This window comes from Rhinoderma darwinii, chromosome 3, assembly GCF_050947455.1.
Source record: "Rhinoderma darwinii isolate aRhiDar2 chromosome 3, aRhiDar2.hap1, whole genome shotgun sequence".
NCBI lineage: Eukaryota > Metazoa > Chordata > Amphibia > Anura > Rhinodermatidae > Rhinoderma > Rhinoderma darwinii.
The window spans coordinates 128,891,080-128,912,000 of record NC_134689.1 but is presented as its reverse complement, the minus strand read 5'-3'; the positions used below and the strand labels follow the sequence as shown (position 1 = coordinate 128,912,000).

At 42.3% G+C, this 20,921-nt stretch overlaps 1 protein-coding gene across 1 annotated transcript in view; it reads left to right on the top strand.

Annotated features, from left to right (window-relative positions):
- The window catches only part of SLC17A8 (solute carrier family 17 member 8), a 54,257-nt gene that overhangs the window by 17,183 nt on the left and 16,153 nt on the right, over positions 1 to 20,921 (top strand). The window contains exon 6 of the mRNA XM_075856703.1: positions 7,925 to 8,011. Within this exon, the coding sequence (XP_075712818.1) occupies positions 7,925 to 8,011 (87 nt within the window). The remainder of the gene's footprint in view (positions 1 to 7,924; positions 8,012 to 20,921) is intronic.

Sequence of the window (20,921 nt, the reverse complement as noted above, 5' to 3'; positions counted from 1 at the left end):
CGCAATTGCGACCGGGCCCCGAAGCCAGGGGGGCCCACGGCCCCCCGCACCACATCAATAAAAAGTTACTATAGTAACTCGGGCCGCGGGCCCCTGTTACTATAGTAACATACTTTACTTACCTTCCTGGTTCCGGATGGCAGCGGAGGTCCTGACGTCAAGCGCTGTGCGCAGCGCATGACGTCACAGCGCTATGCGCCGCGCACAGCATCGAGACGACAGAACTCCCGCCGTGGCCGAAGAGGAAGGTAAGGTTAGCCCTGACTGGCGGGGTCCGACTCCCGGGACCCGCCAATCAGCTGTTTTGAAGGGGCCGCAGCACTCGTACGAGAGCTGCTCCCCTTCATTCCTGTCACTTCATTCCGGTCACACTGTGAATCCGTGTCGGCGATTCACAGTGTGAGCGAGTAGTGAAATGAAGGGGAAGCAGCTCTCGTACGAGTGCTGCGGCCCCTTCAAAACAGCTGATTTGCGGGTCCCGAGAGACACATCAGCTATTGATGGCCTATCCTGAGGATAGGCCATCAATGTTTAGGGACTGCACAACCCCTAAGCCTACGATGTAGCAGGCTTAGGGGGCCCATGAGACAGGATCACAGATTGTGTGATCCTGTCTGCTGGGCCCTGTATCTAAGCCAATCACATGGTAGGCTTAGATACATGGCCCATGCGTGATCCTGTCTGCTGGGCCCTGTATCTAAGCCAATCACATGGTAGGCTTAGATACATGGCCCATGTGTGATCCTGTCTGATGGGCCCTGTATATAAGCCTACCACACTGTAGGTTTAGATACAGGGCCCCAGCACACAGTAATCTTATACTGTATAAGATTACTGTCTGCTGGACCCTGTATCTAAGCCTACGTTGTGGTAGGCTTAGATACAGGGTCTCACAGACAGTATCACACATGGGCCCTGTATCTAAGCCTAACACACGTGTTACTAATCATTTTTTGTGTGTTTTCTTACAGTTTCGGTTGTTGGACTAAGTCGGATTCCAGGACTACTTCAATGACGGCTTTTTTTTATTATCAATAAAATGGTTAATGAGGGCTGTGTGGGTTTTTTTATTTCAATAAAATATTTTTTCTATGTCTTTGTGTTTTTTTTGAAACTATATTACTACCGCCTTAGTAATGTCCGCCGGCTGATTGACAGCATCCATTGCTAAGGCGGGGCTTAGTGTTAGCCGATGCAGAGGCTAACACTAACCCCCTTTATTACCCCGGTACCCACCGCCCCCAGGAGTGCTGGGAAGAGCCGGGTACCATCCAGTACCTGACCATCTGTAGTGATGGTCGGCCACTGGGGTGGCTGCAGGCTGGTATTATCAGGAGGGGAAAGGCCAGATACAGTGTCCCTTCCTACCCTGGTGATGCTAGGCTGCTGCTGCTGCTTTATTGTATCTGGCTGGTTATGAAAAATGGGGGGGACCCCACGTCATTTAAAAAAAATAAATAAATAAAATAATTGGAAAGAACGATGTGGGGTCCCCCCCCAATTTTCATAACCAGCCAGATACAACACAGCAGCAGCAGGCAGCATTACAAGGGTGGGAAGGGCCACTGTTTTTGGCCTTCCCCAGCCTAATACTACCAGCCTGCGGCCACCCCGGTGCCTGCCCGTCACTACAGATGGTCGTGTACTGGTTCGTACCCGGCTCTTCCCAGTACTCCTGGTGGCGGTGGGTACCGGGGTAATAATGGGGGTTAGTGTAGCCTCTGCACCGGCTAACATTAAGCCTCGCCTTAGTAATGGAGGTTGTCAATCAGCCAGCGGCCATTACTAAGGCGGTGATAATAAAGTTTAAAAAGATACAAGCACATAGAAAAAATATTTTATTGAAATAAAAAAACACAACCCTCATTAACCATTTTATTGAGAATAAAAAAAACGCCGTCATTGAAGTCCTCGAATCCGAAGTCCAACAACCGAACCTGTAAAAAAAACACACACACACAAAAATAATTAGTAACACATAAAGAAGCAAAATTATTATTCTTACCTATCCTGGGTCCAGCGCTGGAGACACAATGTCAGCGAGCTGGGCCCTGTATCTAATCCAATCATGTGTGATACTGTCTGCTGAGCTGTGTATCTAATCCAATCATGTGTGATACTGTCTGCTGAGCTGTGTATCTAATCCTATCATGTGCGATACTGTCTGCTGGGCCCTGTATCTAATCCTATCATGTGTGATACTGCCTTCTGAGCCACTGTATCTAATCCTATCATGTGTGGTACTGTCTGCTGGGCCACTGTATCTAATCCTATCATGTGTGATACTGTCTGCTGGGCCACTGTATCTAATCCTATCATGTGTGATACTGCCTTCTGAGCCACTGTATCTAATCCTATCATGTGTGATACTGCCTTCTGAGCCACTGTATCTAATCCTATCATGTGTGATACTGCCTTCTGAGTCATTGTATCTAATCCTATCATGTGTGATACTGTCTGCTCAGCCACTGTATCTAATCCTATCATGTGTGGTACTGTCTGCTGAGCCACTGTATCTAATCCTATCATGTGTGATACTGTCTGCTGGGCCACTGTATCTAATCCTATCATGTGTGATACTGCCTTCTGAGCCACTGTATCTAATCCTATCATGTGTGATACTGTCTGCTGAGCTCCTGTATCTAATCCTATCATGTGTGATACTGTCTGCTGAGCCACTGTATCTAATCCTATCCATAGTTTATAGGGTCGTAGTGCTATAGATATGCTATGCTGTCTCCTATACACACACTTTTTTTTGGGCGGACACATATGTATTGGGGCTATTTCCCTGACATTTTAAGCCCTGAGGGTATGTTCACATGGCAGCGTCTGTTACGGCTGAAATTACGGTGCTGTTTTCAGGAGAAAACAGCACCGTAATTTCAGACGTAATGGCATGTGCAGGCGTCTTTCGCTGCGTCCATTACGGACGTAATTGGAGCTGTTTTTCTATGGAGTCAATGGAAAACGGCTCCATTTACGTCTGAAGAAGTGACAGGCACTTCTTTGACGCGGGCGTCTTTTTTACGCGCCGCCTTTTGACAGCGGTGCGTAAAAATAAATGACCATCGGCACAGAACATCGTAAGACCCATTCAAATGAATGGGCAGATGTTTGCCAACGCTTTTGAGCCGCATTTTCGGACGTAATTCAATGCTAAAACGCCCGAATTATGTCCGTAAATAGGGTGTGTGAACCCAGCCTTAGTGACGCCCCGGCTGCTAGTGCTGTATTGTTGGGTCACTTAGGAGACCCAGCGATGCAGCTGAAAGCTGCGGACCGTCGGCCATGAGAAGTCTGCGGGGGGGGGGGGGGGCCCAGTAAGAATTTTTTGCATCGGGGCCCATGAGCCTTTAGCTACGCCCCTGGGGGTGTTCCAACTCTCTGGATTTCAACATGCCCGATCCTTTGTTCCCGCTGTAGATAAGCTGCTGCCAGTGGTGTCTGGCAGCAGATTATTGCCCTCTCCCCATTGAAAACACATGCACGGTAAACCTGTATTGGTGAGTCAGGAGGAATAGCTGTTTGCCAAACGAGTGGGCTAGAAGAGGTCTTCCCGGTATGTTACCTACCAAAAGGGGTCCAAGGATGGACACAACTGGTGTACCGGCGACAGGGGGATGGATGTCCAAGGCTCATTAATACACATGTAGAGTGAAGCATAGCCTGCCTGGTCAAATCCCTCACAAGAGCTACTGTTGCACAAATTGCTGAAAAAGGTTAATGCTGGCTATGATAGAAAGGTGTGAGAGCACACAGTGCATCGCGGCTTGTTGTATTTGGGGCTGCATAGCCGCAGACTGGTCAGAGTGCCCATGCTGACTTTTATGAGCATCAGAACTGGACCATGGAGAAATTGAAGAAGGTGGCCTTGTCTGATTAATTATGTTTTCTGTTACATCATGTGGTCTGGGGAAGAGATGGCACAAAGTTGCTTTTTGGGAAGAAGGCATGTTGGCGGAGGCAGTGTGATGCTCTGGATTATGTTCTGCTGGGTGACCTTCATGTGGATGCTACTTTGACACATACAAACTACCTCAACATTGTTTCAGACCAATACATCCCTTTATGACTTCGGTATTCCCTGATGGCCTGGCAGTGGCCTCTTTCAGCAGGATAATGCGCCCTGCCAAGTTGCAGATGTTGTTCAGGAATGATTTAAAAAAACATGAAAAGAGTTCAAGGTGTTGTCTTGACCCCAAATTCCCCAGATCTCAATCTGATCGAGTATCTGGGGGATGTGCTTGAAAAACAAGTCCGATCCATGGTGGCCCCACCTCGCAACTTACAGGACTTAAAGGATCTGCTGCAAACGTCTTGGTGCCAGATACCACAGGACATCTTCAGAGGTCTTGTGGGGTCCATGCGTTGACAGGTCAGAGCTGTTTTGCCAGCAAGAGGGGAACCTACACAATATTAGGAAGGTGCTTTTAAAGGTATGATTGAACGGTGTGTGTGTGTGTGTGTGTGTGTGTGTGTGTGTGTGTGTGTATGTATATATATATATATATATATATATATATACTGTGAAGTAAATAAGTATTTGATCCCTTGCTGATTTTGTAAGTTTGCCCACTGTCAAAGACATGAACAGTGTAGAATTTTTAGGCTAGGTTAATTTTACCAGTGAGAGATAGATTATATATAAGAAAAAAAAAGAAAATCACATAGTCAAAATTATATATATTTTTTTGCATTGTGCACAGAGAAATAAGTATTTGATCCCTTTGGCAAACAAGACTTAATACTTGGTGGCAAAACCCTTGTTGGCAAGCACAGCAGTCAGACGTTTTTTGTAGTTGATGATGAGGTTTGCACACATGTTAGATGGAATTTTGGCGCACTCCTCTTTGCAGATCAACTGTAAATCATTAAGATTTCGAGGCTGTCGCTTGGCAACTCGGATCTTCAGCTCCCTCCATAAGTTTTCGATGGGATTAAGGTCTGGAGACTGGCTAGGCCACTCCATGACCTTAATGTCCTTCTTTTTGAGCCACTCCTTTGTTGCCTTGGCTGTATGTTTCGGGTCATTGTCATGCTGGAAGACCCAGCCACGAGCCATTTTTAATGTCCTGGTGGAGGGAAGAAGGTTGTCACTCAGGATTTGACGGAACATGGCTCCATCCATTCTCCCATTGATGCGGTGAAGTAGTCCTGTACCCTTAGCAGAGAAACACCCCCAAAACATAATGTTTCCACCTCCATGCTTGACAGTGGGGACGGTGTTCTTTGGGTCATAGGCAGCATTTCTCTTCCTCCAAACACGGCGAGTTGAGTTAGAGCTCAATTTTAGTCTCATTTGACCACAGCACCTTCTCTCAATCACTCTCAGAATCATCCAGATGTTCATTTACAAACTTCAGACGGGCTTGTACATGTGCCTTCTTGAGCAGGGGGACCTTGCGGGCACTGCAGGATTTTAATCCATTACGGGGTAATGTGTTACCAATGGTTTTCTTGGTGACTGTGGTCCCAGCTGCCTTGAGATCATTAACAAGTTTCCCCCGTGTAGTTTTCGGCTGAGCTCTCACCTTCCTCAGGATCAAGGATACCCCACGAGGTGAGATTTTGCATGGAGCCCCAGATCGATGTCGATTGACAGTCATTTTGTATGTCTTCCATTTTCTTACTATTGCACCAACAGTTGTCTCCTTCTCACCCAGCGTCTTACTTATGGTTTTGTAGCCCATTCCACCCTTGTGCAGGTCTATGATCTTGTCCCTGACACCCTTAGAAAGCTCTTTGGTCTTGCCCATGTTGTAGAGGTTAGAGTCAGGGCTTATTCAGACGAACGGAAACTACGCGCGTGCAACGCGCGTGATTTTCACGTGCGTTGCCCGTAGCTATATTAGTCAATGGGGCCGTGCAGACATGGCAGCGTTTTTTGCGCAGCGTTGCTCCGTTGCAAAAAACTCACGACATGTCCGTTGATTCAGCGTTTTCAACGCATCACGCACCCATTGAAGTCAATGGGTGCGTGAAAACCACGCATGTCGCACGGAAGCACTTCCGTGCGAACTGCGTGTTTGCGCAACAGCTGTCAAAAGGATGAATGTAAACAGAAAAGCACCTGCAGTCCGACCTCCCGGGATGACACTTCAGTTCAAGTGACAGCTCCAGCCAATCACAGGCCAAGCACAGGCTGCAGCCAATCACAGGCTGCAGCGGTCACTTGGACTGCCGCGTCATCCAGGGAGGTGGGGCCCGATGTCAAGAGAGGCGCGTCACCAAGGACGCGTCACCAAGGCAACGGCCGGGAAGTTCTCGGTAAGTAGGAACTTTATCTTTTTTTTTTACAGGTTTTTCGCTGTTGTGTTCGGCATTCACTGTCGAGGGTGCTGAAAGATTTAGCTCTTTCAGCACCTTGGACAGTGACGGGCGTCGACAAGCCTAATCTCTATGATGCCGGCTGCGCGAAAATCACGCAGCCGCGCATCAGACACGGATGACACACGCAGCTGTCAAATGGTTTTTGCGCGCGCAAAACGCTGCGTTGTTTGCGCGCGCAAAAACGCAACGCTCGTGTGAATCTAGCCTCAGACTGATTAATTGAGTCTGTGGACAGGAGTCTTTTATACAGGTGACCATGTAAGACAGCTGTCTTTAATGCAGGCACCAAGTTGATTTGGAGCGTGTAACTGGTCTGGAGGAGGCTGAACTCTTAGTGGTTGGTAGGGGATCAAATACTTATTTCTCTGTGCACAATGCAAATAAATATATATAATTTTGACTATGTGATTTTTTTTATTTTTTTTTATATATAATCTATCTCTCACTGGTAAAATTAACCTAGCCTAAAAATTCTAGACTGTTCATGACTTTGACAGTGGGCAAACCTACAAAATCAGCAAGGGTTCAAATACTTATTTCCTTCACTGTATATATATATTTCAGTAAGGTTTATCCTGTTGGGAAAAAAACTGTTTTTCCTATGTAGAAGAAAAATGCTTCATGTGACGACGGCTGTGAAGTTTATTGCAGCCCAAGATGCTTGATACTCTCTTTGTGGATAGATATATTGTGCCATGTGTGGCGCAGATGATGTGCAGTTTGGAATCTCAGACTCTTAATTAATTCTTGGTTCACATTAATAGTGTAACGTACCAGTGCATTTTTTAGGTCAACTCCCAAAATAACAGGGGGAACGTAAATTCCATTGCAGATGATGTACTGGCCACATTTAATCCTAGGAACCGAGTCTACAGATACTGTATCTGTCTGCTACTATTTTGGGACTACTCATGATTCTCCATCTTTAATTAACATAAATGAAATACCATGTATTATATAAAATATAATATACTATTATATTATTCTGAGATCCTTATTTTTTACATGACCGCTGAACCAATAATGTCACTATAGTGGTTCATGTCCAACACTAAACAACTTTAGGACCATTAAACTGTATGGTAAATTGCTTAGCTTCTGCGCACATCTTGTAAACTAAGGGTATGTGCACACGAGAACTGTCTGTTATGTCTGAAATGACACTGTTTTCAGGAGAAAACAGCTGCGTCGTTTCAGACGTAAAAGCTCCTCCTCGCATTTTGCGAGGCGTCTTTGACGCCCGTAATCTTGAGCTGCTCTTCATTGACTTCAATGAAGAACGGCTCAAATTACGTTGCAAAGAAGTGTCCTGCACTTCTTTGCCGAGACAGTCAATTTACGCGTCGTTGTTTGACAGCTGTCAAACGACGACGACGCGTAAATGACCGGTCGTCGGCACAGTACGTCGGCAAACCCATTCAAATGAATGGGCAGATGTTTGCCGATGTATTGTAGCCGTATTTTCAGACGTAAAACGAGGCATAATACGCCTCCATTACGTCTGAAAATAGGTCGTGTGAATCCAGCCTAATGGTATATCAGTTATTGATCCACATAATATGCTGTTTCATCTGTTACTTTTACATTGCAGGATCGTATGCTGGTGCAGTAATTGCAATGCCATTAGCAGGGATACTAGTACAATACATCGGGTGGTCTTCTGTCTTTTACATTTATGGTAAGGTTTTTTTTTTATTTATGAGAAAACCTTCTTATATGTTGCTTAGTGAATTTAAAAAAATGCTATGAAGGAAGACAAAAAGTCTCCACTGACATGTAAAACTGTATCATATCATTTATCCATAACTGGATCTATGTCACTATGTTCTTCTCCCCAACTAGCTAGGACCAAAAGTGCTGATGGCTCAAATAAATGAGACAAAAAGCCATTTTACAATATGCAAGTAACACCACAGGATCTGCACAAGGGTATGGAGATCCAGTGGTGTCACTCGTTGGCCATATCACCTGTTATTATGCAATGGCCTGAACATATTCTGGCTGCTTAGCAAACAGGGCAGCTAGTCCGTTTTAAAGGAAATGAGTCACCTTTCATTTTTTTTTCTACAAATTAAAACTATTTCCTTTTTCTTTTCTCATTTGTATATTTTTGTTCTATTTTCTGTACATGATTATGTGGGCAGCCATAGTAAAAAAAAAAAAAAAAAAAAGTAACAGTACATCCAGTTCAGGCTATCAATGCCATCTTCTCTGAGCTGCTGATTTTAGCTGTAAACAACAGTTTAGAGATTTGCTTTACAGTAGCCACATGGACATAAAAAAACCCAAGTCAGAAAACAACTTATTAACTTCTACAGGAGAGTGTAATGGGCATGCTCTATGACACATGCAGACGTCACTGGGCATGTAGATGAAGGTGAGCTGCCCCCATCACCTATTGTCAATCATGTCATACTGGGATGAATTTCTCAATTTAATCAGCAATATAACAATGAAAAAAATATCTCCAACTGGGAGCAAGGGTAATATCTTTTGCCCATTTTTTATAAAGGGGTTATCCTCTTTAGACAAACCTTTTTATTAGAAGGGTCCCCTAACAACTGATCAGCTGTATCCTGTAAAACAAGTGTTATATTTCCCTGCAATGCCACCACAAGGTCAATAAAGCAATACACAGTTCCCTCAATGGGCCGTCCATATAATGGATTTAAATGTTGGGTCCTCCAGAGTTAGATGTGCTTTTGCAGCCACTCTTTGCTTTGGCTAATAGTTGAAGGTTCTGAATAGGGAACCCACCTCTAGTAACTTGGAATTCCCTAATATAGTATTTGTAAATGTTTTGTAAGCCATACAGCCCCTTTAACGAAATGTTTAGAAACAACTGTCAGGGTTTGGAAGCAGATAGCAGATTCAGTCCAGTGGCTGAAACAATCTGATAGGTGGGTGATATCAGAAATAGTAGCAGTCCAGCAACGGTTTGTAGCAGAAGGCAGAGATGTGGTCAGGAAACAATCCAGGTTCGGTACACAAATAAACGTCAGTAGTTTGCAGAGTAAGGGAGCACTGAGCTAGACTAAAGTCAGAAGCTCAATAGTCTGGCAAGGAGGAAGTGCAAGGTCCAAGCTTAGACTGGTGCTAGACATAGACTTTTTTTTGTAGTGACCGATTAATCGCTGACCATAGGAATGCAATAGGCTAGGGCTATTTATTCCACTGCAAAAAATCGCTTGGTTATTGCTGTGATAAAGCAGTGTCCATAAGAATTCATTGAGTATCTTTGAAATCTTTTCAAAATCGCTCCAGTCAAGCATTTTTTTTAAATCGCTACATGATGGGATTTCAGAGCTGCACAATTGTCAGAAGCGATTTTGTAGAGCGAAAAATAGCCGTACCCTCATGCATTCCTATAGACAGCGATTTATTGTTCACTGCAAAACAAAAGTCTAGGTCTAGCCCCCACCTTACATAGGAAACCAAAAGGGTGATCGAGGGAAGGAATTTTAAGAGGCAAGAATCAAGAGAAGCTAGACAATAGATTCAGCATTTGATCTGTCCAGCAGCACTAGTATCTTAACAAGAAGAGCTACTGCCTGGGCACAGGAGTCTCTGGGTTTGAATACAGACAGTGCCCCCCCTTTTACAGGATCTCCTCTGGAGATAGGGGTTGGCTTGTTAGTTTATTTCTGATTAAATTCCTTTGTAAGCCTAGGAGCATGAACATTTTATCTGTTTGCCAAAAATTTTCCTTAGAGCCATATCCCTTCCACTGAATCAAGTACTGTAGCTTATTCCGATTAAATTCTGGAGTCCAAGATCTTCTCAACAATATATTTATATTCACCTTGCACATTCACTGGTGGTGGAGGAGGCAAAACATGTCCCGGAAAATAATTTTCCTGAAATGGCTTAAAGCGAGAGTAACAGGATGCAGCTTCAAAGTGTCAGGAAGTTTTAAACAAAAGTGACAATTAATTTGAGCAGAAATGTGAAATGACCCAATATATTTCTAGCCCAATTTTGGAGAAAGTTTTTTTTTAACTTACATTATTTTGTGGAAAGCCACATTTTGTCCACTACATGAAAAGCAGGAGTCCCTTTCCTGTGTTTACTACAGCCTGGTTAAATTGTTTTAGAGCATCGTGCAAATGCTCAACTTTCTTTTCTTTAACCTTTTGTTATATCATCAAGCGTTCAGTCACTGCTAGAAGAGAGGAGTAAAGTCACAGAAAAAACCGACTGATCAAAAAAACGACACAATAAAACGTAAATTTTACTTCATATTGATAAAAAGGAAGTTGCGTTTTAAAAAAAGAGTGTGGGTCAAAAAATGCTATAGGGAAAAGAAACTGACACTGTTAAACCCTACTAGGTCACCCTACCTAAACAGAGCAACGCCCCTACTAAAGAGACTGTCCGACCTATACCCTAGATGCCATTTTAATGGCCTATCTGATTTATTAGTCTAGAGAATGGGTGGGTTGTAAACACACAGTGTGATTTGGTGTGATACCAATAGGTAAAAAAAACAAAAAAACACAACAGTGCAGTATTCAGATAAATAACATTTTGACCTATATTCCTCGAGGATGTATTGTAAAAAAGTAATCATATACGCATGAGTTACATTCCAGATCTCATTGGCCTTATGTTTCTCTAATAGAGGGAGGTACTGCACATAAAAAAGAAACAAAGTAAGTACAGATAATAAACACCGTTCAGACGCATTTCCCCTGGTAAAATGACATGTTCATCAGGGAACCCCACAATAAAAAAAATAACTGGTACAACCTGATAGAAAAGCTGGGTCAATGAGCTGTTATAATGTATAAGCTGCCCAATATACTTGACAGGTGAACAGAGAAAAAAAAGAGAAGAAAACACTTTAGTAGCCAGAGTTGTCTGGGTCATTTGTATGTTGCTACTCACGACCCCTGTCACCATGCCAAGTCTGCCACAGACCACTGGTAGGTCTGATCATGTCCAGTGGCGGTAGTCCTAGATGATTTCAATGGAGATCCCTCACTGTGGATGGTAATAGATGTGCTGATGATAAGCAGGAAGAGAGGTAGAAATTGGTAAATCAGGAATGAAGAATGAGTAAAGGTCATCCTGAAGATAATTAATGAAGAATAAAAGGTACTGTTCAAGAGTTGTATACGTTCTTTCAGTTTGTCCTTTTGATTGGTGATAAAAGGCAGAAGACAAATTTACACTGATCCCAAGAGCAGAGCAAAAACATATTCAGAATTGGAAGTGAACTGTACCTCTCGATCATAGACCACATTATCTGGAATTCCATTTAATTTGAATAATTCTTGAATCATTAGTTTAGCAGTTTGTTCAGCAGTGGGTATTTCCTTGATTTGGCTAAAGTGGGCCATCTTTGGGAAACGTTCTACAACAACCAGGGTGGTGGTCATTGCTTTGGAAGTAGGTAGGTCAGTCACGAAATCCATAGAAATTGAGCCCCAAGTGCAATATGGAATGAGGAATAGCTGTATCAAGCATAAAGGAGTTGAGTATGTAGTTTTATTTTGCGCACAAACCACACATGCAGAAACATCATTTTGAATATCCTTAAAGCTTGGCCACCAAAAGGAACAGGAAATAAGTTCTTGAGTATGTAACTAAACCTTCAACAAACTTCTGGCATGTCATAGTGACACCGAGCACTGAGACCAGCACCAATCGCTAAAACGAAGTGGCACTTCTTTTCTTTTCGGCTTTTTTGTATAGTCGATGCAGCGATGTACGGGCCGAGAGACTTTCTATTGAGTCCGTACACTGCTACATCGTCTCTCCGAGAAAAGCCCATCAGAAACCAAGCAGCTCAGCTCTCATCAGAGTGCTTCTGCCACTTCTTTCTAGCGATCGGTAGGGGTCTCAGTGCTCGGACCCCCACTGATCAAAACTTCTGACATCTCACTATGACATGTCAGAAGTTTGTTGAAAGTTTAGTTACCCTTTAAATGTCCAGCCAGCTTAGAATCATGGACTAAGTTAAGAATATTAAGTTTGGCTGTATCCCGTACATACAAACAATGAAGTCGCATCCAGAATCCATCTTGGAAGAAAAGATAGACATTCCTTGGAGGATGACTGAGCAATGATTAATTTTCATATCCATCCTTAAAGAAACACTCCGGATTATTTTTTTTTCGCCACCCCCTACCTATTTGCAAATATTATGAAGTGTAATATGAATATGTGTATTGACTTACCTGGTGCAGTTTTTCACGTGACGCAGCTCCGTTCCAGACCGCTGTGGGGTCAAGTGATCTTCATTCTGACGCCCTGTATTCTACAGCATCTGCTCTAAGGACGTCAGACCCTCAATTCAAATCTATGAAAGCCTCGATATGAGTCTTATAGACTACAATTGAGAGACTGACATTCGGTTTCTACAGCAGACGCTATAGGATATAAGTTGTCAGAGTACAGATCTCGTGACCCCATCGCAGCCCAGAATAGGGCGGCGTCTCGTGAAATACAGGACCAGGTAAGTCAATACACTTGCTCACATTACACTGAATTATATTTGTAATTTGCTAACACGGGAAGGAGGGGGCGTAGAAAAAACCCTGGAGTGCTTCTGTAAGTAGTCAGGAGTTCTTTTGAATAAGTAGCAACTGCAAAGTTATTTTCTGGTAAAATTGTGCTGTCACACTTGTCTTTCTGTGTGGACTCAGAGAACATCCTGGATAAGGTGTCAGCGTTACCATTTTTTGGTCCAGGTCGATAAATAATCACAAAATTAAATCAAGAAAAGAACAAGCTCCATCCGGGTTGTCTGGAGGATAATCTTTTGGCATATTGGATGAATTCCTTATTTCTATGTTCACTATATACAGTTACAGGAGCAGCAGCTCTACACTGAGAGAATTAATTTTTTATCGCATACTGGTCCTTATTTTCAAAATCACAGTTCTTTTCAGATGAGGATATTTGATGAGAAGAATAAGCACAAGGTTGCGACCATATCTTGTCTCCTGATCGCTGAGACAGGACTGTCCCACTGTAGAATCATATGCATCAACCTCGGCAGTACAAGGTCACTCTAGATTTGGAAGCATTAATATGAGCACTGATGTCAAGAGAATCTTTAATTTAATGAAAGCACCTTAGGTTTCCAAGTAAAAAGTAAAGCGAACATTCTTCTATGTAATTGCTGCGATGAACTTAGAGTTAGTCCCGAATTAACTTTCTCTAGAAGTTAGCAAAACCATCAAATCTCTAAACTACCTTTTCATTTTTTTGGGGTTGACCAATCAATAACAGCCTTGATTTTACCTGGTCCATATTCAGACCTTCTGGAGATATAATGTACCTAAAAAATTGAATTGTAGTCCATTTAAATTCACATTTCTCAAGTTTAATGTATAAGCAGTGTTCTCGAAGTCTTTGTAGTATGGTGCAGACATATTTGCAGTGCTCCTCAAGATTGTCTGAAAAATTAAGATATCATCCAGGTAGGCTATTAAAAATTGATCTATTAAGTCCCTGAAAACATCATTGATTAAATGTTGGAAAATGGCATTACAAAGTCCAAAATACACGATAAAATATTCAGTGTCCATAACATGTCCTAAAGGCAGTCTTCCATTCATCCCCAGGACGGATTTGAACAAGGTTACAATGTATGTTTTTCTTAGATCAAGCTAGTAAATATTTTAACTGTACGGAACCCTTCTAGTAATTCTGGAATTAAAGGCAGAGGATATCCGTTTTTAACTGTGACATTGTAGAGCTCCCTATAGTCAATGCAGAGATGTAAGATGAAATCTTTTTTCTCAACAAAGAACAAAGGTGCTCCAGCAGAAGATGTAGATGGCAGGAAAAAGCCTTTTTAAAATTCTTATACAAATATTTCCATGAGGGCTTTCCATTCTGGTTCAGAAAGAGAGTAGACATGACCAAAGGTAGTGAAAAAGTAGGTTTAGACAGACAATAAAGCTGGAAATATTTAGAGTGAAAATGTATAAAAGTGTTTCTGAACTGATGGATGGATTGTGAGTAGAAATCCAAGGAATTCACAAAATAACTGGAAACTTTGGATACCTCCCTGCTCTGCTATAGTGGCATCGCTACCGCTGTAGAGGCTGCTAGCGGCACCGCCGGCCATGAGGGGTCCCGTGCCGACGGGCTCCCTCATGCCCGGGGTCGCCGCAGCAGCAGCTATGGCTGCTACAGCGGCAGCGAAGCCACTGAGTGAAGAAGCTGCCGGGCGGATAGGCAACTGCTGAGTCCCCAGGCGCTTCTGAAACAAGCAGGGGAAGGGAGCCAGCGCATCGCCCCCTTCCACCTGCTGGGGTGATGTGCCATGTGCATTGGCACAGTTTGCACTCCGCTAAGGTTGGCCCTGGGTGGGAGGGTAGTCGTCAGGGTCTCCGCCTGGAGCAGAATCCCCGTCAATGCTACGACCGGGGATTCCGCTCCTAGCTCACATCCACCTTCCCGCCAGGTGCTGCCGGAAGGTGGATGCGGCAGCACCCAGCGTTCATCCGGCCACCATTAAAATAGGAAATGGCACCGGACCCCCCTGGGATCTGGACCAAATACGCTGCAGGTAACGTTTTTAGATCAGGCTCCCAGGGAGGTCCGACGCCGTATGTCCTCCGTGTCATAACAGATCCCATAGAAACTATGGGATCCGTTCTAGCATCAGTTTGCCTCTGGCTTTCCTTCAACATTCCGGAGGTAAACTGACATGGACGGCGGACATATGTGAACGGCCCCTTACATAGTACGGTTGAAAAAAGACACATGTCCATCAAGTTCAACCAAAGGATGGGAAAGGGAAGGGAAACATTTCTACACATTGACATAGGAGCTGATATTTTTTTGTTCTAGGAAATTATCTAAGCCTTTTTAAAGCCATCCACTGTCCCTGCTGTGACCAGCTCCTGCGGTCGGCTATTCCATAGATTCATAGTTCTCACAGTAAAGAAGACTTGTCACCTCTGCAGGTTGAACCTTTTTTCTCCAGACGGTGGGAGTGCCCCCTTGTCTGTCCTTTAAGGGGGTTTTACATAGAACAGGATTTCACCATATTTTTTGTATGTGCCATTCATAGATTTATATAAGTTAATCATGTCCCCATTAGTCGTCTCTTTTCAAGGCTAAATAGGTTTAATTGTTTTAAACTTAAATTCTCCATGCCCCTTATTAGCTTCGTTGCTCTTCTTTGTATTTTTTACAACTCCAGGGCATCCTTTCTATGAACCGTAGCCCAGAACTAAACTGCATATTCTAGATGAGGCCTCACTAATGCTTTGTAAAGTGGTAATATTATATTCCTGTCCCGCGAGTCCATGACTCTTTTAATACACGACAATATCTTGCTGGTCTTTGAAGCAGCTGACTGACATTGCATGCTGTTATTTAGTTTATGATCTAGAGTAAACATCATTTGCCAAGTGGATGCCCAAACACTTAGGGTATGTGCACACGGTAGCAGGCTTTTACGACTGAAAAGACAGACTGTTTTCAGGAGAAAACAACTGCCTCGTTTCAGCCGTAATTGCTCCTCCTCGCATTTTGCGAGGCTTCTCTGACAGCCGTAAATTTAGAGCTGTGCTTCATTGAGTTCAATGAAGAACGGCTCAAATTACATCTGAAAGAAGTGCCCTGCACTTCTTTTGACGAGGCTGTATTTTTACGCGTCGTCGTTTGACAGCTGTCAAACGACGACACGTAAATGACAGGTTGTCTGCACAGTACGTCGGAAACCCATTCAAATGAAGGGGCAGATGTTTGCCGACGTATTGTAGCCCTATTTTCAGGCGTAAAACAAGGCATAATACACCTCGTTTACGCCTGAAAATAGGTTGTGTGAACCCAGCCTTAGTGTGTCCAAATCAGCTTGCAATTTACGAACATCTTCTATGGACTTAACAATACTACTGTTAGGAATATCATCAGACATTACCACCTCCAGCCACAAGAGGCCACTATAACCCACTGAACTTGCCCTTTTTCAAGATGGGCAGTTTTACCTCAGAAGAATCCATCTTGGTTCCTGTTTCCTGTTTGGGCCTATAAATAGGTACTTGCTGAATATAGCCTTTGCTTGGGTATCTGTTTGCTCTGCTCCTGTTGCCTTGCACTTGCTCCTGTTTGGAACATCTACCTGCTTGTGTACCGACCCGGCTTCATCTGACGACCTGCTACATCTGTATAGTTGCAAATAATATGACCGAAAAGCACAGCATAGATCTAGAGTGGTTCAAAATAAAGTAAAAATGCGGCTGTCAGCAAGCATATATTCAAATATGAACCAGATCCGGGGGTGTATACCCCTAGGGCATCCAAAGCATAATATATGACCGAGAAGAGAAGAAATGCCAACAAACAAGAACATGTAGAAAAATAGAAAAAATGCTTTAATGAAAATGACACATAAATACATAATGATAAAAAGAATCCATAAACCAACAGGTTAAAAAAGACTAACACGCCATGCAATGTACAAGAAAGGTAACGTCTGAAATAGACGAGCAATGGTGACAACCAAATGGTATGATCTAATGATCAGGGTACGTAAATACATAAATATGAGTAAATGTAACTGACTACAAATGTGTGTCAGATGAAGTAGTTAGAGAGAAAGTATATACTCTAAGGTACAGAGCATAGTACCATGAATGAATACCATTAGTGGATGAATACAAAAAAATGTATGGAAATGAAACACATACCCATTGATCAACCAAGGGGCAGACATATCGCCGTGCATTCATCTGGTTGATCAATGGGTATGTGTTTCATTTCCATAAATTTTTTTGTATTCATCCACTAATGGTATTCATTCATGGTACTATGCTCTGTACCTTAGAGTATATACTTTCTCTCTAACTACTTCATCTGACACACATTTGTAGTCAGTTACATTTACTCATATTTATGTATTTACGTACCCTGATCATTAGATCATACCATTTGGTTGTCACCATTGCTCGTCTATTTCAGACGTTACCTTTCTTGTACATTGCATGGCGTGTTAGTCTTTTTTAACCTGTTGGTTTATGGATTCTTTTTATCATTATGTATTTATGTGTCATTTTCATTAAAGCATTTTTTCTATTTTTCTACATGTTCTTGTTTGTTGGCATTTCTTCTCTTCTCGGTCATATATCTGTATAGTTGCTTTCAGCTCACTGAGTCTGATTGAAATCAGCTCTTCAGCTAAAGGGACCCAGCTTAATACACCAGTATCGTGACAACTACATAGCTTGGTGTCATCTGCAAAAATCAAAATAGTGCTATTATTCCCATCCTCTATACCATTAATAAATAAGTTGAATAATAGTGGTCCCAGCACGGAAACCTGGGGTACACCACTTATAACTAGGGACCATTTAGAGTAGGAATCATTGACCACAACTCTCTGGATACGGTCCTTGAGCCAATTCTCAATCCAATTACAAACTATACGTTCTAGAAATATAGTCCTTAAATTACCCATTAGACATCTATGAGGGACAGTGTCAAATGCCTTTGCAAAGTCCAAAAACACTATATCCACAGTGGCCCCTCTGTCTAGGCTTCTGCTCACCTCTTCATAAAAACAAATCAGGTTGGTTTGACAAATTCCATCCTTAGTAAAACCGTGCTGGCTGTCACTTGTAATACTATTTTTTGTCACATAATCCTGTATATAGTCCCTCAATAGCCCCTCAAACATTTTCCGCACGATGGATGTTAAGCTTACTGGTCTATAATTACCCGGGGAAGACCTAGAGCCCTTTTTGAAAATAGGCACCACATTTGCCCTGCGCCAGTCCCTTGGCACTATACCAGTCACTAGAGAATCACTGAATATTATGAAGAGGGGGACAGAAATAACTGAACTAAGCTCTTTAAGAACTCTAAGGTGTAACCCATCTGGTCCCGGGGCTTTGTGAACATTTATTTTATTTAACTTAACTTGGACCATATCTACATTTAGCCAATTCGGTATATCAACTGATATATTAACAGCACAGGCCCCGGCTACATCAGCTGCTCTTTCTTCTGTTGTATATACAGAGCTAAAGAACACATTTAGTAACTCTGCCTTCTCTTGATCTCCTATGACCATCTCCCATTACCACTATCTAAGGGTCCTACATGTTCAGACAGACCTTGGCTTTTTTGCATTTACATACTTGAAGAATTTTTTGGGATTTGTTTTATTGTCCTTGGCCACCTGCCTTTGATTTTGTATTTTTGCTGATTTTATTACTTTTTTTGCAGATTTTATTAAGCTCTTTATTATTTGCAAAGGTTACAGCTGTACCCTCAGATTTGTGTTTTTCAAATTACCTTTTTTGTCATATATTTCCCTTTTTACAAAAGGTGTAAGCCATGTGGGGTTTAATTTTAGTTGTTTATACTTGTTACCTATAGGAATAAATTTTGCACTATAATTATACAACGTAGATTTTGTCATTTGTACCATTATTTGACATTAGTTCTTCCCAGTCTATGTCCTGAATTGCAGCCCTCATCCTGGGGAAATTGGCCTTCTTAAAATTAAGTGTTTTTGCCCTCCCAGCCTGTGTTTGTTTTTTACAGTATAGGTAAAATATAACTATATTGTGATCATTGTTACCGAGGTTTTCACGAACATTAACATTCCCAACAAGCTCTGCATTATTAGAAATGACCAGATCCAACAGAGCTTCACCTCTAGTCGGGTCTTCCACAAACTGGCCCATAAAATTTTCCTGCAACAGGTTGAGGAAATGTCTCCCCTTTGCAGTTGAAGCCGAACCATGACACCAATTAATATCCCGGTAATTAAAATATCCCATTATCACCACAGTACCCACCTGTGCAGCCCGCTCCATCTGTTTATATATTTGACCTTCCATCTCCTCCATTATTTTGGGGGGTTACACCAAAAGTAACTTTCTCAGTGTTTACCTTCCTTTGTAATTCCACCCACAAGGTTTCAACCTCCTCACAAACTTCACCCACTATTGTCTCTTTCACAGTCCCCTTCATATCACTTCTCACATACAGACATACAACACCGCCTTTCAAAGTTGGAAATGAATAACTTCTTGATGATCAGGTTTGATGAGAACTTAAAGCTGCATAGTCTCATGAGTAACTGGCCCCAACGATAGGGGTGACCCATCAACTGTTTCCATGTCTACTGGAGCTGAATTTCTTAACAATAACACATTATTATTATTATTATTATTATTATTATTATTATTATTAATAATAATAATCTTATTATGAACAAAGGCTACGTCCATGAAATTTCCACCAGCCCCAGAGTCAAACATATCAGAACAAGAAATCCCACATGTTTTAGTTCAGATGTGTATTGGCACTATAAAATGAGATTCTGTTACCAACAACTTGTCTTCATTCTGTGCCAGAGTCGAAATTTAATTTGTTTTTGAATCCAACAGATCACATGTCTCCAGTTTCATCTGTTTTTTATTTTTATATCAAAGACAGCAATTGTCATATTGCCAGAATTTTACTTTGGCAAAAAACAGCATAGTGCCCGAGCCCCCGCAATAAAGGCAAAGATTGTCTGTACATTAACAGCCGTTTTCACAGGGAAGGATAGATAGTCAATATTTTGCTGGGTCTCCAGTGTTGATTTAATTAAAAAGGCAGGATTATTTCCAAATGCCCTCAGTCTTTCCCTTCATCTTTCAGTGAGTCTCTGATCCTGGGAATGCACAATTGAATTAAGTCTTATCTGGACCCTTCACTTGCTCTGAAAGCCCTTGCCGATATTGGCTCTTCTGGGCCGCTAGATTCCACTGGACATCCGCTACCCAGTGGTGAAATTCTGCTGTGTACTCAGTAACAGAGCTTTTCCTTGCTGAAGATTATTCCATGTAGCTTTAGCTGTGGCACAACGATTAGGTTCATCAAAAATTTGCTTAATTGCAGTAATTTAGTCATCCAAATAATTCAGAAGATTATTCTACTTTTCTACATAAGAAGAGGCCCAAGCTAGAACTTCATCTAGCAGAAGACAGATTATAAACAATACCCTTTACCTTTCACTGGTAAATGGCACAGGTTGCATTTGAAAATATATTTGGCATTGATTAGGGAAACTTTGGTAATGGCGATGATCACCACTGAACTTTAAAGATTGTGGCATACGTGAACTTAAATCTGCAGCTGAGGAATGCAAAACTGGAAGTTTTCTTTGCAATTCAATAACCTTTCTTTGTTGATCTCATACTAGATTTTGCAGCTGATAAATTTTGTCTTGATAGGTGGCACCAAAATCTTGTAGGTTCAGCATTTTTTTGCTTCATAGTTGTCAAAGCACTTGTTCCTGTAGTCTCCATATTGGGGCCTGACTATTCTGTCAGGGCCTTTAAGCAAATTCAGAGTTTAGTGGCTGTAACAATCTGGAAGGTGGTTGACAGCATGTGTAGTTAAGGTAGCAGTCCAGGTTTGGTACACAGATAAGCGGCATCTAGCATTGGCTTGTCAAGAAACAATCCAAGTTCAGTACACAGATAAGGCTTCGTTCACATCTGCACCAGGGTCCCGTTCCGTCGGATTTCAATGGTGATGGATCTGGTGCCAATAGTTTCCGTTTGTCTCCATTGTGCAAGGGTTCCGTCGTTTTGACGGAATCAATAGCTTAGTCTACTACG